This window comes from Globicephala melas, chromosome 5 (genome assembly GCF_963455315.2).
Source record: "Globicephala melas chromosome 5, mGloMel1.2, whole genome shotgun sequence".
Lineage (NCBI taxonomy): Eukaryota > Metazoa > Chordata > Mammalia > Artiodactyla > Delphinidae > Globicephala > Globicephala melas.
This window is the reverse complement of record NC_083318.1, coordinates 132,016,884-132,032,835: the sequence shown is the minus strand read 5'-3', so window position 1 is coordinate 132,032,835 and position 15,952 is coordinate 132,016,884. Positions and strand designations below refer to the sequence as shown.

General features: G+C 41.0%; 1 protein-coding gene across 1 annotated transcript in view; it reads left to right on the top strand.

Moving 5' to 3' along the window:
• Positions 1 to 15,952, top strand: part of LOC115858099 (E3 ISG15--protein ligase HERC5) — a 44,605-nt gene that overhangs the window by 11,663 nt on the left and 16,990 nt on the right. The window contains exons 10-16 of the mRNA XM_030865689.3: positions 99 to 158; positions 1,515 to 1,608; positions 4,254 to 4,443; positions 5,662 to 5,816; positions 11,501 to 11,614; positions 12,560 to 12,670; positions 14,465 to 14,635. Of these exons, the coding sequence (XP_030721549.1) occupies positions 99 to 158; positions 1,515 to 1,608; positions 4,254 to 4,443; positions 5,662 to 5,816; positions 11,501 to 11,614; positions 12,560 to 12,670; positions 14,465 to 14,635 (895 nt within the window). The remainder of the gene's footprint in view (positions 1 to 98; positions 159 to 1,514; positions 1,609 to 4,253; positions 4,444 to 5,661; positions 5,817 to 11,500; positions 11,615 to 12,559; positions 12,671 to 14,464; positions 14,636 to 15,952) is intronic.

Genomic DNA, 15,952 nt, shown 5'->3' with positions numbered 1-15,952 from the left:
GAGATGGAGGGAGGAATTTGAAGGACAATTTGTCATGTCTCCTGCTACAAGGAGGCATATTCTGATTTGTTTTAACCACCATCTTATTCCTAATATAGGGAAATCAGAGAGATATTCTCATCTCCTGCATGTCTGGCTGGAAGTTTTTTAAGGGAAAGGTAATATATATAATAAATTTAAAATTCTGTTGAAAACACTATGTATCAATAGCATGGTGACTATGTTAATAATACTGTATTGTATGTTTGAAAGTTGCTGAGAGAATAGATCTTACAAGTTCTCATCACAAGAAAAAAAATGTGTAAGTGTGTGTGGTGATGAATATTAACTAGACTTGTGATCATGTCACAGCATATGCTGTACATATGTCAGTGCATCATGTCGTACACACCTGAAACTAATATGATGTTATGTGTCCATTATATCTCAATTTAAGAAACTGTGATAGATGATAAAGAAAATGATTTGAGGGTAAAATAATTATGTATGTCTTTATCTCTTTTTAAAAATTACCTTTTTTTCCCCTACAAAAGCACATATATGCTTGCTGTAGAAAATGTCAAAAAGAAAGACATGAAACAAAAAGAAAATGGAAATCAGCCAAAATTCACCACTTAAGCGTAATAGCTAGTGTTTGTATAAATATTTTTTATGCAAATCTGTAGTGTTACAAAAAAGGGGATTATATTGTTTTATACATTTCTTCACGCTTAATACATTTGCCCATCTTTCCATTTTATTCCATTTTTATATTATTCAGTATTTCCCCATAACATCATTTTAGTGGTTGCATGGTATTCCATGGGAAGGGCGTACCTTAATTTATTTGATTACTTCCTTATTACTAGATACTAAGGTTTCTTTGAATTTTTAAGTATTATGAAAGAATGACTTTGTACTTCTTTTCCTAAATATTGGTATAATATTTATTTAAAAGAACTTTTTCTGTTTTCAGACACTAAATATATGTATTATTTCACAAAGAATGGGTCTAATTTTAGACAGTATATTCAGTCCAGTATAAATGTAGTTCTTGAGTTAAGATAGACATTTCATTAGTAATTTTCTCTTTGATTACTAAAAATTTACTGCTCTGAAACCCCTTTTTTGGTCCCTGCTTGTAGTTCATGTAACTGGAAAACAAGAAATACCTTTACCTTTTTCCTGTGGCTATTTTTTTTTTGTACTGGAAAATAAATATTTATTGATTACTCATTTAAGATAAGACAGTATCTGATGTAAAGTCTGATAGCGTACGTATAGTTAATGCGGCCTTGATACTTTTTGACATTTCAGAAATAATCACATTTTGTCAACTATATTTTCAGTTGTGTTTGTATTCAGTCAAATTTTTATAGTTATTGAAAAGGTGGGAAAAAAGTAATTTTATTAAAATGAAGCAAGCTTGAGAAGAAACTTTTCATCTGGATAAATAATCTAATAAAATATTTAATTTTGAAGTGTCCGTTTTCATTTACTTACTCATCCATTTTTCATTTACCTTCCTCCCACAGAATAGCTGCAGAAACGATGTCTCTTCATTTGGACTTAAATGCAGCAAGGGACACCTTTATGGAGTTAACCCAAAAGGACTGGATTACTAACACGGTGGTATTCTTCAGATTGTTACTTGGAAAAAGAAAATACACTGAAACATTTTTATAAGAACTCAAAATTTCAGAAGAAATATCTTGTTTTCAGATACTCTTTGAGACCCTGTGGCATATATAGATTACGTTAAACTCAGCTGCCGTTCAGGAGTTTCCCCACTTAGGGTGACACAGCTGGTAGAGGCGGCACTTAGGTTACAAATAATCTAGCTGGTTCATCGGTGCCCACACACACACGTGTATGCACAGGCACCCCCTAGAGGGAATGTTTTCAATTTAGGGCTTTAGGAAGATGATTAAAGTATTTGTTGAGACTGGTACACTAGAATAAGAACAACACTTTATTTGCAGTTATTTTAAACATAAGTATAGAAATGAAAACACTTTTTCTGATATGAATGTCCCCCTCACCAAGGACTGCCTGGTCTGCACTTCCTTTTCTGTAGGTTCTAGAATATTCTTGTTCTTTCTGGGATTGTTGCTTCTTTGTTTCAGCACTGTTCCTACTATCTTTAGGCTTCCCTCTTGGGGATGCTTCAGGCATGCTTCCTTTATGAATGTAGCCTTTCCTAATGTAGCTTTTATCAATTTATTTCCCTGTTCTACTGTACTGATTGATCTAGGGGTGGTACTGTCCATGTTGTTCTCTCAATCTGTTTCTTTCTGGGTCTCTGGCTCGTTTTTGCGCACGCTGTCTCCCCCTCCTTCACTTCTCTTGGCTCCTCCCACCCCCCATTTGGTCTTTCCTTCTGCTTCTGTGGCTCTTATTCTTTCCCTCTCTGTGTCTCGTGCTTGTTCTCTTCCTGCTCTCACCTCCCTCACCTGGTCTCTTGCTCTGTCTGTCACACTCAGCATTCTGTATCTTAGCTGCAGGTTCTCTCTCGCGCACTCTTTTCTCAAGGGAAGATGGAAAATTTAACTATGTTAACTTTGGCAGAACCATTGCCCAATGAGGAGTCTGATGTAAAATGGATCCTTAATTATGCACCTTTATCAGGACTCTGCAGCAGTTAGTAGAAAGATCACCAAGAATAGAAAGCCATGTCTGCATCTGTGAAGGGAAGAGGTTGGACCAGTTCATCACCAAGGCTAATTATCCTTAGCTGTGCCAGAACAGTATCATATACAGTGCAAGCGACATAATCACAGAGCAGTCTCCCAGTGGTTCAGATGGGACAGTTGGATCAGAAGACCTGTAATGTTTCTGTTTTGCGATTTCTGTGACATGGACTCACAGACTTGGCCTTCCTTCGTTTATTCAGCAAATATTTGAATACTGCTGTGCGTAGGGAACTGTGGTGAGACCCCTGTCTTTAGAGGCTCCTGGTTTAGTGAAGGAGACGGATACCTATGTGCAGCTGTCAGTTGTCTTCCCTAGTTCCTAGCTTAGAACATACTGGGTGTTTAATAAATATTTTTAGATGAATGAATTGATTCATTACCTGGGCAGTGAACGGTCAGCTCTGTTTAGAGTGCTCAAAACAAGGTGCCCAGGGGGAGGGGAGTTTACCAGGTACCTACAGGGGAAGGACATTCCAGGCAGTCAGGAAGGTGTGCACCAAGGCACAAGCTGTGAAACAGTATAACTGGCTTGAGAGCGGTACAGTGGTTCTAAAGGGCTGGGAGGTTCGGGGTTGCGGATGGTGAAGAGCCCAGAGGAAGGAGGGGGGCACGAGCAACCATCAGTTGTGCATATGACTCTGAAGACTGAACCTCGTGGTGGGAGCCCAATAGGATGTTTTGATGTGAAAATAGATTATTGTAAGATTTTGTAGATGTAGAGGTATCATTTAGCTAGTATCTCATAATTTAGTGATTGAGTTTGAGCTTTGGAGTCAGAAAGATGAGGAGAGATTCTCACTTAGCTCTGTGACCCTCAGCAGGTTAATTTCCCTAACGTGCGGAGTTCTCATTTATGAATCGGGGTTAATAATACCATCTATGTTACAGAGAAACGACAAGGATAAATGAACTTATATATGTGAATTACTTAGACAAATAATAAGAACCCTGTAAACACTAGATTATCTTCTTAACGGGCTTTTAGGCAAATTATTACCGTTATCTGAGCCCACAGAACACATAAACATTCAGAATTCCATTTGAATTTTTCTTCAACACGTGCATTCTGAATTGGGGAAACTAAGAAGATTGGAAGGGCTAGAAACTAGAGTTTGGTGGAGAGAGTTTGTGATGAGACAGGTGATTCTGTGAGAAGGTAACAGGAAACCATGCGGATTTTCGTTGTTTTTGTTTGTTTTTTATTTTTGTTTTGCTTTGGGAGATTCTGACACATCTTCTTTTAAAAATGAGGTGTGCTAGTGGAACTGGAGGGAAGAATGTGGACCATCATTGGGAGGGCTGCCTTTTAGTTCTGAGTCCATCCAGTATAATCTTGCACATGTGATTTCTTCTTGATCTCCTTCATGAACCCCAACAATTGGACGGAGAGGTTACTTGTCACACGTTTACACACCTAGGTATTGGGGAAGCTAGATGAGATGGGTTGTGAACATGGGTTTTAGAGAGACCACGTGATTGCTCCAATTTCATGGTGGGATGAAACTCCGGGTTCCACACTTTATTTTATTACAGTAATTGCTGTGTTCTGAGTGTCTTTTCCTGGATCCTTTTTGACCACAGATAACCACATGTCTCAGGGATACTCTGTTGAAAAATCTTCCATTTCATTCTCCACATCAAGAAGCTTTAGGAGTTTTCTTCCTTCTCCCAGAATGTCCTGTGATGCATGACTGTAACAACTGGGAGAGCCTGGTGGTTCCTTTCGCAGAGGCTCTTTATAAAATGCGTGGCCAGTCGTCAGAGGTCCTGGGTAAGATGGATGGTTTACATTTGAAAACACATGACTGTCTTCTCAATGGAAACACGTGCCTAGTGAAGTTACGGCAAAACTTAGGTGATCGTGAACACATTCATGGTTGTTAGTTCCTAGTCTTCGCATATTCTGACATGCTGCAGTAATTACTGTGTTCATCCAAGATGGACTGTTCTAGTCCCTTTTCAGCGTGCTTGTAATGATACCTGTGTGGCTTGGTCATGAGGTCCTTTGCCCCCTACTTTTCATTATGAAGAACTTCATACACAGACGTTGAAAGACTAGTACAGTGAATCCCAGATGCTCTCTACCTGAGAGTCAACAGCAGTTAACATGTTGCCGTGTGTGTACAGATTACATTTTATTTATGCTGAACTATTTGGAAGTGAGTTGGAGATACCAGGACATTTTACCCATAATATTCAGCATTCATCTCCTAAGGATATGGAATCCTGTATTACCTCAACATGGTTACCACAGCTAATAAGATTAGCCGTGATTCCATAATATTACCTCACATCTAGGCCATATTCAGATTTCTGCACTTGTCCCGAAAAGTATTGTACAGGCTTTTTTTTTTTTTAAAGAGCGTGGGTCAGTAGTCCTGTTCAGTGTCTCACATCTAGGTTTGTCTGATTGTTTCCTCCTGTCCCTGTATTTCCAGTACACTGGAAATTAGGTCTAGGGGCTTGATTATATTCTAATGAGGTTTTTGACACAAATAGCATATTCAGCCCAAGAAAGTCCATTCTTTCATATGTTTTGTCACATTGTAAGCGATGAAAAGCTGGTTTAAAGCATTTTTCTTTTATACAATGCAGAAAGATGGTTTTTAAGAGTTAAAAACTCGTGCTAAGAGGGCAAAATAGAGTCATGTAATCACAAATAGTTCTTAATCTGGTTTTTAATACTGTATGCTATTTCATCTGGGCAAAAAATGTGACTGATTAATTTTGTCTAGTTTTTTTTTCCCCCCAACAAATGAATTAGATCCAATCTGTGGCTCTCTTACTGTCAAGGCATTTTTTTGAGAACATTAAATTCTACACTTTCAATTCCGATTGTATTTACTGAAAAATTTATTACAACTGTGTCTTTATGACTACAATATATATGAAAATATTCCACCAGTTTCAGAAAATACTGACTACTTTTTACCTTTAAGAATCCAAGAAATATTACATGCTGACAGTTACTTACCTTCGTATCCCTCAGAGGAATATTGGGCATCTCTGCAAGAAGCTGCTTTCATCAGACTGGTGCAGATGTTTAAAACAGCCGTCATTGCTCAGCTGAATTATTGGGCTGGAACTACGGAGAATAACTATCACATTAAAACTCTCCTAGAAATGTTGAAAAAGCTGCACAGGGTAAGTGCTGTTCTAGAAACCCGTATATCTTTATTTTGCAATAAAAATTCCCTTGGTTTCACCTGGCTTGAAACTTAAGCAGACTCTTACGAAACATGAGGTCGGTACTGTTATTTTTAAAATGTTGTTTTTTGTGAATTAAGTCATGCATATAAAGGAGTGTGTCTAGTATCTGTATACAGTTTAAAGAAAAGTAGTAAAACAGACATCAGTGTAACTACCACCCATGTTAAAAAAGAAAACATTTCTAGTGCTTTAGAAATGCCTGTGTGTCTCTCACAGATAATACACCCTCACCTCGCGGAGGTAGCCAGGATCCTGGATTTTCAGTTAATCATTCACTTACGCTTCTTTATCTTTTTATAGCCATGAGTATCTCTTGACACTATGCTGTTTAATTTTGCTGTTTCCAAAATTTCATATGAATCGAATACATGCTGCTTACACAACGTTCTGTTTTTTTAGACTCATCCAGATTAATACTTATGTCTGTACTTCATTTTCACTTCTGTATCACACCATAGTGTGACTCTACCAGAATTATCCATTCCGGTATTGATGGATATACAGTATGTGCTATTTGCAATTCTTTTTTGGGGGGAGGGTTCCTCTATGAGAAAACATGCTACTGTCAACATTTTTGTACTTATCTTTCGGTGTCCGTGTGTCAAGAGTTAGTTTTTAGTTTCCATCCCTAATTCTGGAATTGATAGGTTGGAGGATATGCCTGTGTTGTTCTTTATGGGTAGTGACAAACTGTCTTCCAAAGTGGTTGGACCAATTTAAATCCTCTCCAGGAAATGATGAGAATTCTGTTGCCCCATATCTGACTTTAAAATTGGGAAAATATTTTTCGTGCCATATTGAAATCGTGCCAGATTATGACTTTATTGATTGATGGACTGCCGAGTTGGGTTTTTGTCGCTGCGCGCGGGCTTTCTCTAGTTGCAGCGAGCAGGGGCTACTCTTCGCCGTGGTGCGTGGGCTTCTCACTGCGGTGGCTTCTCTTGTTGCGGAACACGAGCTCAGTAGTTGTGGCTCGTGGGCTCAGTAGTTGTGGCTCACGGGCTCTAGAGCACAGGCTCAGTAGTCGTGGCGCACGGGCTTAGCTGCTCCGCGGCATGTGGGATCTTCCCGGACCAGGGCTCGAACCCGTGTCCCCTGAATTGGCAGGCGGATTCTTAACCACTGCGCCACCAGGGAAGCCCCAAATTATGATTTTAATTGTATTCCCCTGGTTCTGATGCATTAGAGCATATTTTCATGTTTATAATTGCAGTACTTGTTTCCTCTTGTATAGAATACCTGTCCTTTTGCTCAATTTAAATGTATTTAATTTTTTCTTATTGGTTATAGGAGTACTTTTTAGTTTGGATACTAGTCCTTTGTCAATTATATGTGTTGCAAATATCAAGTCCCAGTTTATAGCTTGTCTTGGTGGTTTTTGATGAACTCACTTCTTTTTTTTTTAACTTGTTGGCCACACCCCTCAGCATGTGGGATCTTAGTGCCCCGACCAGGGATTGAACTTGGGCCCCCTGCATTGGAAGCGGGGAGTCTTAACCCCTGGACCGCCAGGGAAGCCCAAAACTCAGGTTCTTAATTTTAATGCAGATAAAATTTGGGGACTTCCCTGGCGGTCCAGGGGTTAAGACTCCCAGCTGCCAATGCAGGGGGCACGGGTTCGATCCCCAGTCAGGGAACTAAGATTGCGCATGCCACACGGCATGGCCAAAAAAAAAAAAAAAAATTTTGTCAGTATATTCCTTTATGATCTTTACTCCATGTGTTTTGTTTTAAACTTTTTTTTCCTTCAAGGTTTTAAATTGTTACCTGGATCAGGGATCTGGAGGGCTTCTTTTTGGAAAGGACCAGATGGTAAATATTTCAGGCATCTGTGAGACTTTACAGAATAAGCAGAGGGCCTGATTTGGCCTCAAGGGCTGCTCTAGATAGTCTAGATAGTCTTCTAACAGAGATGATAGCTGGGACCAGAGGAGGAGTTCAAACAGAGGCTTATACACCGTATGTCTAATGTTTAAAAGGTTAGAAATCTAGCTAACAACGTGTTAAATGAAATAAAATATACTCTATCTTCCCACCTTGACAAATAAACCTTCCTCATGACAGGGGAAGCCAGGTTTGAATTTCGAAACCTTGGCTCCTTACAGAGTTCTGCAGCGAAAGGGGAGGCTCCGACGGACCCTCCCCGCTCCCACCCCAGGTCCTCTGCGCTTCTCTTCATTCCTTGGTTTTCTCCCACACCAGGGCTGTCACGTGGCCGTGTGTGGACACCTCAGCCCACGTCTCTGTGTTCCATCCCACCTCCCACAATAGCCATTCCTTAGCCAACCCTGGGGCCCTGGAGCCTTGGGGTGTGTCACCTGTGACACTTCCACTCCCCAAAGGGCAAGTGGAGGGAGAAACCTGTGGAGCTCCTGGGGCTGGCTTGGAGCCGTCTGGGCAGGGACTTGCGGGTCTTGGGTTCTGGAGCTCAGTCTAGATGGGGATGTGTGATGAGTGGGCTCCATATAGACAGGCCCCGTTGACCCTGCAGACCCCTTGTGGGAAGGGGCTTGGCTGGAGGAAGCCCAGAGCAAAGACCTTTAAGTCAGAGGGCAGAGGTCACTCCTGCCAAGGTCTAAAGGGAGCATTGAGGTTAGCTTTGTCTTTCACACGTTGGTGTTTAATCCAACTGAAAATTTATTTTTATTATTTTCCATATGAAAACAATTACCTAGCACCGCTTAACTGAAATTCTGGCCTTTCTGCACTGATAGGTCATGTGAACTGTCATAAAACAAGTTTCTGTGTGCGGGGTTCACGTACAGGCTCTTTTCTTACTGTTAATCATTTTATGTGGCTCTATATTGTTTCTACTTGCTAAAAGAAACACTCCTGTCTTGTTCTTGAAGTGAATCTTGGATATTTTTGGCATTTGGTTCTTCCCTATAAATTTTGGAATTGGCTTTTCAGGTTCTACACACACATACACAGATCTTACTGGGAATTTGATTGAAATTGCATTTAATCTGTACTTCACTTTGGGGAGAATTGATATCTTTACTGTTGTGAATCTTCATGGTATCTATTTCTTCTACTTACGAGATTATCTTTTAAGTTTTTCAATGAGTTTTTGTTATTTTACTATGAAAGTCTTGGATATCTTTAGTCAAATCTATTCCAGGGTATTTAACTTTTTTTAAGTTTTTGTAAATGGTATCTTTTAAAAACTATATTATCTGTTGTTGGTTTAACAGCAGATAAAGGCATTGATTATAGGAATGCATTGTAAGAATGCATTGATTTTTGAATATTGATTTGTTTTCTTTTTCCTTTTTTTTTTTTTTTTTTGGCCGTACTGTGCAGCATGTGGGATCTTAGTTCCCCACCCAGGGATTGAACCCAGGCCCCATGCAGTGGAAGCTCGGAGTCTTAAACCACTGGACCGCCAGGGAAGTCCCTGAATGTTGATTTTTTTAATAACCAGTGAATTTGCTAAATTCTCGCATTATATCTAGTAATTTAACTGTAGATACTTCTGCGTTTTCTGTGCAGACAATCATATCTTTGAAAAACATAATGTTTTTTTCTTCCCAATTCTTAGGCATTTTATTATTTTCCTTTGCCTTGTTGCACTGGCTAGGCCTTCCTACCCCTAGTTGTTCAAGAGGAATGTTGAATAGAAGTCATAGTGATAGTAGGTGCCTAATCTTGTTGGTGATTTTAAAGGAAAATTCTGAATATCACTATTAAATAACATTTTAACTATGGGGTTTTGTAAAATAATCTTTCTAGGTAAAAGGATGTTCCCTCCATTTCTAAGTTGTTACACGTTTTAATTCAAAACAAGTATTGACTCTCTCCTCCTGAAATTCTACTTATTTTGTATGTTAGATCTTCTCGCTCTGTCATCCATGTCTCTTAATCGTCCTGTCATAATTTCCATCTGTTTGTCTCTTTTTACCCCATTCTGGATGATTTCTTTAGCCCTATCTTCCTGTTCATGAATTAGCTTTTCAGTGATTTTTGCCTGCTATTAAAACTGTATTTTGGGCTTCCCTGGTGGCGCAGCGGTTGAGAGTCCGCCTGCCAATGCAGGGGACGCGGGTTCGTGCCCCGGTCTGGGAAGATCCCACATGCCGCGGAGCGGCTGGGCCCGTGAGCCATGGCTGCTGAGCCTGCGCGTCCGGAGCCTGTGCTCCGCAACGGGAGAGGCCACAGCAGTGAGAGGCCCGCGTACCGCAAAAAAAAAAAAAAAAAAAAAGAACAAAAACTGTCTTTTGAGTTTTATTTCTAGTAGTATGTTTTTCACTTCTGGAAGTTCTCATTGGTTCTTTAAATTTTTTTTCTTGGTCATTATTTATAATTTCTGGGTACCTGAAGTCTTTGCAGGTCAGTTTTTGCTGTCTTTAGTTTCTGCTGAATCTTCCTCACGGCTCCTTCATTATCATGTATTTTGTGACTCTGTGTGTGTGTGTGTGTGCGCGCGCGCGCGCACCATTTTAACTACAGTTTGCCTCATGGTCTTGGAGTTAGGGTGGGGATGGGTTGATGCAGGAGTGGAGGAAAGAGCTTGTTCATTTCTAGGTTACCCTGGTTCACTCTAATGGTAGCCCTTTTGGGTCCCAGATTTATGAAGCAAGGTTCCCTAATTTGAACAGAGTCTGGGCTTTGTCTCCTTTTCTCAGCCTCAGCCATTGAAACTGAAGTTCAGGTTCACCAGGTTTGGCAGATACTCTCGAGGGAAGTACCACCTTCCCTTAGTTCTTGACCTGATTATTCCATCCAAAAATGTTGGTTTACAGTTTATCCTGTATTTATGGTTGTTTTCAGTGAATCAAAGTGCCTAATCTATCAAACTGCTTAAAAAAAAGGTCTGCCCTACTGCTGAAAAGTGATGCCTGTTCCTGGCTGTTTTTAAAGGTTTTATATAAAAGTGAAAGATCAATCAAAAAAATAATTCCAGGTCTTGAAAAATTGAGCAGTTTACTGAAGAGCTCAGGGAAAGTGTATTGTGATGAGCTTGCCACTTACAAAGAGAATTCCTAGAAATACTGAAGCAGCAACAGAAGAAATCTTGAAGGGATCCTGCTTTGCCCTTGGACTCTAACAGGCAGCGTCAGAATGTTTGTCAAGCTCCCCCCACACACACCTCCAGCAGAATCCACGAAGACGACGCACCTCTTTCTCCATGACTCTGAGGCTTCTGAGGCTCTTGACAGTGCAAGGCTGAGATCAGCGGGGTCCTAGTCACAGGGATGAAACAGCATCCCCGTGCAGTGGCACTGGTCGGGGAACTAAGATCCTGCAAGCTGCAGAGTGCGGCAACCGCCCCCCGCAAATTAAGAGAAAGAAAGAACGTGACATGAAGTATTGGGCCCCAGAGTAGTTTGGATTCATATTACACTGTATTTTTCTTTGCACTTGAGTTTCTTTAAAACTTCTTTATGGATTAAAAGTAGAAGTTTTTCATCATACCATCAATTTCTACTATTAAATCTTAGGTATTCTTTATGCTCCTGAAAGTTTGGGGCTTTGGCAGTGGGGGAATTGGATAGAACTTAATTCTGGTCATTAAAAGTATGTTTAACTTGCTGTTTATTCTGATAATCTAATTTATAGCCATTAAGCAAAATTGTCTTTATATAAAGAACTTTCTCACAGGTGGTGTTTTATTTAAGGTAAACCAGACTAAATGTCAGCTGCCTGAAAATATCTTCAAAGTAAATGAACTCACACACTTGCTTGATTTTTATGAAGATGCATACAGAAGGACCGTCTGGAAAATGGGCGCAGTAAGTATGGCATATTTAAAGAGGGTATTGATCGTCGGTAAGTTAATACAGGCACTCGTTCTGTAACTTTGTACGAATTTCCAAAACTTCCTGTACTCTGCAGAGCTGCCCAATAGAAATAGCAGGGTTTATGGGAAAAGCAAGGCAGACCCCTCAAAACCGATGCAGTTTTGTACCCAGAACACTGACAGAAAAGTGCTTCCTACCTGGGGGGATAGCTCAGATCAACCAGGCAAGCGGCTGTGGACAGTGCCGCGAGATGAAAAATGCACAAAAACCGAAGGGTAGAAATCTCCCCACACCCTGATTAGAGGACCGGTGGTACTGAGATAACACCTACGGGAGTGGAGCTTTGCTCTTAAGGTAGGTATAGGAGGCTCGGTAACTCACCAGGAGCCAGCAGGATAGGGCTGTAACTTTGGGGAGGGTTCCCTGGGTATAAGTACTCCTTTTTCATTTTCTTAAAATAAAGCTAAAGGGTTCTTGCTGCCAGTTCAGCAGCTAATCTGAGATTTTTTTCACCTTTTCTCTGAAGGTTCTAATTCTACTCCTAGCACATCATCCTTTGCCTGGGAAGAATCTTGTCTGAGCTAACCAGCCATCTGCATTCTGTCAGTCCCCTGCTTACCGAATGCATCTGAACTAATTTCACGTTTCAGAAGTGCAGGTGGCAGCAGAACAGACTCTTTGGGAAGATGTCCAGAGTTTATAATTAATGGTGAAATTAAATGAGTACTGAAAACACTAGGTGTATATACCTTTCACTGATAGATATAAAACATTTCCTTAGAATTTTATATATCTGAGCCCTACTGACCAGCATTTTGGATTGCTTTGGCTATAAGTACTGAGACCTGAAACCATCAGGGCTTTAAGTCTAGGAAGTAAGGCGTAAGATTTCTCTGTCCTTTCATTTATCAAAATTGTTGTCATTTCCATTTTTAGGACACTTCAGTGGACATCCACTATCCTGTCATATTCAGTCATTTTCCATTTATCTTTAATATTCTGTCGAAAGTAAAACTACTGTATGCAGACTCACGTTTAAAAATACAGGTATGCATGCCTATTTCTTTGTTTTCATTAGCAAATCAAATGATGAGTACCTTTTCCAGTGTATAATAGAGGAGTGGTAAGGGAGCCACCCACTGGTGAAACCAGTGGTGGTCATAGCATTCGAGAAGCTTATACTCTAGTGAAGAAGGCTATGGGCTTCCCTGGTGGTGCAGCGGTTGAGAGTCCGCCTGCCGATGCAGGGGACGCGGGTTCGTGCCCCGGTCTGGGAAGATCCCACATGCCGTGGAGCGGCTGGGCCCGTGAGCCATGGCTGCTGGGCCCGCGCGTCCGGACCCTGTGCTCCGCAACGGGAGAGGCCACAGCAGTGAGAGGCCCGCGTACCGCCAAAAAAAAAAAAAAAAAAAAGAAGGCTAGAGAGGCTGTCACAATTTGAGTTGGGTTGGCCTTGAGGCATATTAGGGCCTCAGTAGCAAAGGCCAGAGCTTGGGCCTAGCTGTAGGGCTTTTGCCTTGAGGTTGGCGCCGGTAGTCTTCTGAACGGTACTCAAAGACGCATGGCAGACGTGGGCTTGACTGGGATTAGCACCAGTACATAAGAAGGTCTAATCTAATGGGAAAACATAGTAGTGGGAATAGAGGTGACAGAGGATTCTTGAAATTCAGACCCAAAGAAACGGCTGGCTGTGATCATGCCATAATAAAGGTTTGTGAAAAGTATTTCCCTTGCAGATGTACTTACTGTCATCAGCTGACTTGGTGCTGTTTGTCAGCGTATCCAGCAAGGGGTTTTGAACTTAAAACTGTACGCTTGAAAATGCCTCAGAAAATGCACCTCATTGCATTATTATAAGGGTTAAATTTGTTGATATAGGTCAAGCATTTAGAACAGTGCCTCTCCCAAAGTGCCCGAAAGTGTTAGCGCTTGTTGTCACTTCTATGCTGATATATGCATCTGTATATCTATATGCATGAATAATATTCAAATCTATGTCATAAAAGTAGATACCTTTACCTAATGCAGTTGCCATAATAAAACAAAGTAGGAAATTGATTTATAAGTTCCAAGTAAGACCATTAATGAAATATTTAACAAAGGAAAATGGAAAGAAAAAGGATCCGAGAACTTGATTTTGCTTCAACCCTGTAACTATTCTCTCTTGATTCTAAACAAGCTTCCGGTAATTTTTTTATAGAAATGGCATTTGATTTCTCTCTGTTTTGCTAAGAGACATAGACGTTAATGATCCCATATTGCCATTTGGTTCCAGGTGGACGGTCTGTGTGTCTGTCTGTCAGTCTGTGGGTCTGTCTCTCTCATGGTAACTTCGTAGATTATCTGTCCCCTAAAATCTCTTGTCTGAGTTTTCCTCCTAGAAAAGGATATCTTTAGAGAGGTCTTTCATCCTGCGCTTTTCCTGCAGCAGGCTTCTTTTCTAAACGTCTGAACTCCTCTTCCTGATGAGAATGCTAGGTTTCAGCTCACTGCTTCGGCCTCACTAGTCAGTCTCTTAGCCTGTTGACAATCGTTAGTCGGTCCCTGAAGTGTTCACAGCTGTGTTTACGGGATACAGTGGTCCAGAGGAGCCCGCGGTTGGTCACCTTCCTGCTCACCCAAATCAGCCCCACAGAGCTTTTCATTTCCTATGTCTCAAGTATCGTCTGCTCACTGGGGGTGAATACTGAATATATAGCCTGTCTCCAGGGGTGTATGTAGGGCCCTTTTCATAAATGTTTGTGGCACGCGCGGATAGTAAACCGAATCGGTTTATTCTACTTTGTAAATTTCTACTTAGAGCAAACGGTGAAATGGAGTGAAACATTTTTCTTTTCCCAGGAGAAGAGATGGCGAGCTTACGTGAGTTTGGCTGGCATTGTGGAACAAGAAAGGTCTGAATTTGCTTTACTGCCCACCGTTAATCTAACAGTCAGAAGGAGTCACTTGATTGAGGATGTTTTGAATCAGCTAAATCAGTTTGAGAATGAAGATCTGAGGAGGGAGTTATGGGTAAAATATAATTCTTACTTAATGTTTTTGCCGCTAAGACAGAAAACATAAAAGGATGTAATAAGGGGCCTTACAGAGAGGGAATTATCGCCCTTTTCCGCTGGGGTTATCTGTATCGGAGTTCCCCTAGTTTTCCCCAGTTACCTGTGCATTCCAGGTGAGAGCTGTCAGTACAGTCTGGCTAACGAGCAGCAGGTGAAATGGTCGTCCTCCCCCCAACCTGATCAGGTAGATAGCCCAGTACTAGCCCTAAGAGGTCCATCCCCTCATGAGGCTTGACCAAGCCGGCTGGTCATCACCTTTTAAAGGTTCCAGTGAGATGGGGTTGACCCAGAGGAGAATTGAGAGTTTGTTTCTGCTCTTCTGCAGGAACCCAGATTGCTTTGTTGAAGAGAGAACATTCTCTTTATTGACTACATAGTTTTTTGAGGGTATAATTGTAGATATCACCATGTCCTGAGTATTCATTAATAACGATCTTCAGTTTAGCTACTATATAAATTGTCTTACTAATAGATATTTGACACAGAATAATAATGACTAGAAGATCTAATGAATGTTTTCCTTATGCCAGGAACTACTGTAAAAGCTTTACACTTTTGTAACCCTTTGACCCACACTGTGTAGAAGGTTCTGTTTTTCCCTCCTTTTACACATGGGGAAACTGAGGTGCAGAACCATGAGGTAACTTATCCCAGGGTGACACAACTGATAAGTATCAGAGCCAGGATTTCAGCCCAGCCATCAGGCTCTAGACTCTCCAATTAATCAAGACAAGTCAGGATTTTCCTGATAATATTTATTAGAGTGTTTTTGATTCGAGGCGTTAGTTTATCACTTGTCCTACTCAGATTAAAGAATGATTGACTTGACCAAACTCAAGATACTATTTTAAAAGTATGGAGTTTGCAGTTAGAGTTGGCATTTCTGTGTATTTTTGCACATAGATAATTTTTAAAAATCTAGTGAACTCAGGCTTCCCTGGTGGCGCAGTGGTTGAGAGTCCGCCTGTCGATGCAGGGGATGCGGGTTCGTGCCCTGGTCCAGGAGGATCCCACATGCCGCGGAGCGGCTGGGCCCGTGAGCCATGGCCGCTGAGCCTGCGCGTCCGGAGCCTGTGCTCCGCAACGGGAGAGGCCACAACAGTGAGAGAGAGGCCCGCGTACCACAAAAAAAAAAAAAAAAAAAAAAAATCTGGTGAACTCATTTTGACTCTAAACTGTGTCAGCCAGCCAGTCCACTCAGTTATTTTAGTTCCACTTTTATATTTCATTCATCCATTTAAAAAATTTAGGTAACATTTGAATAAGCAGCTAC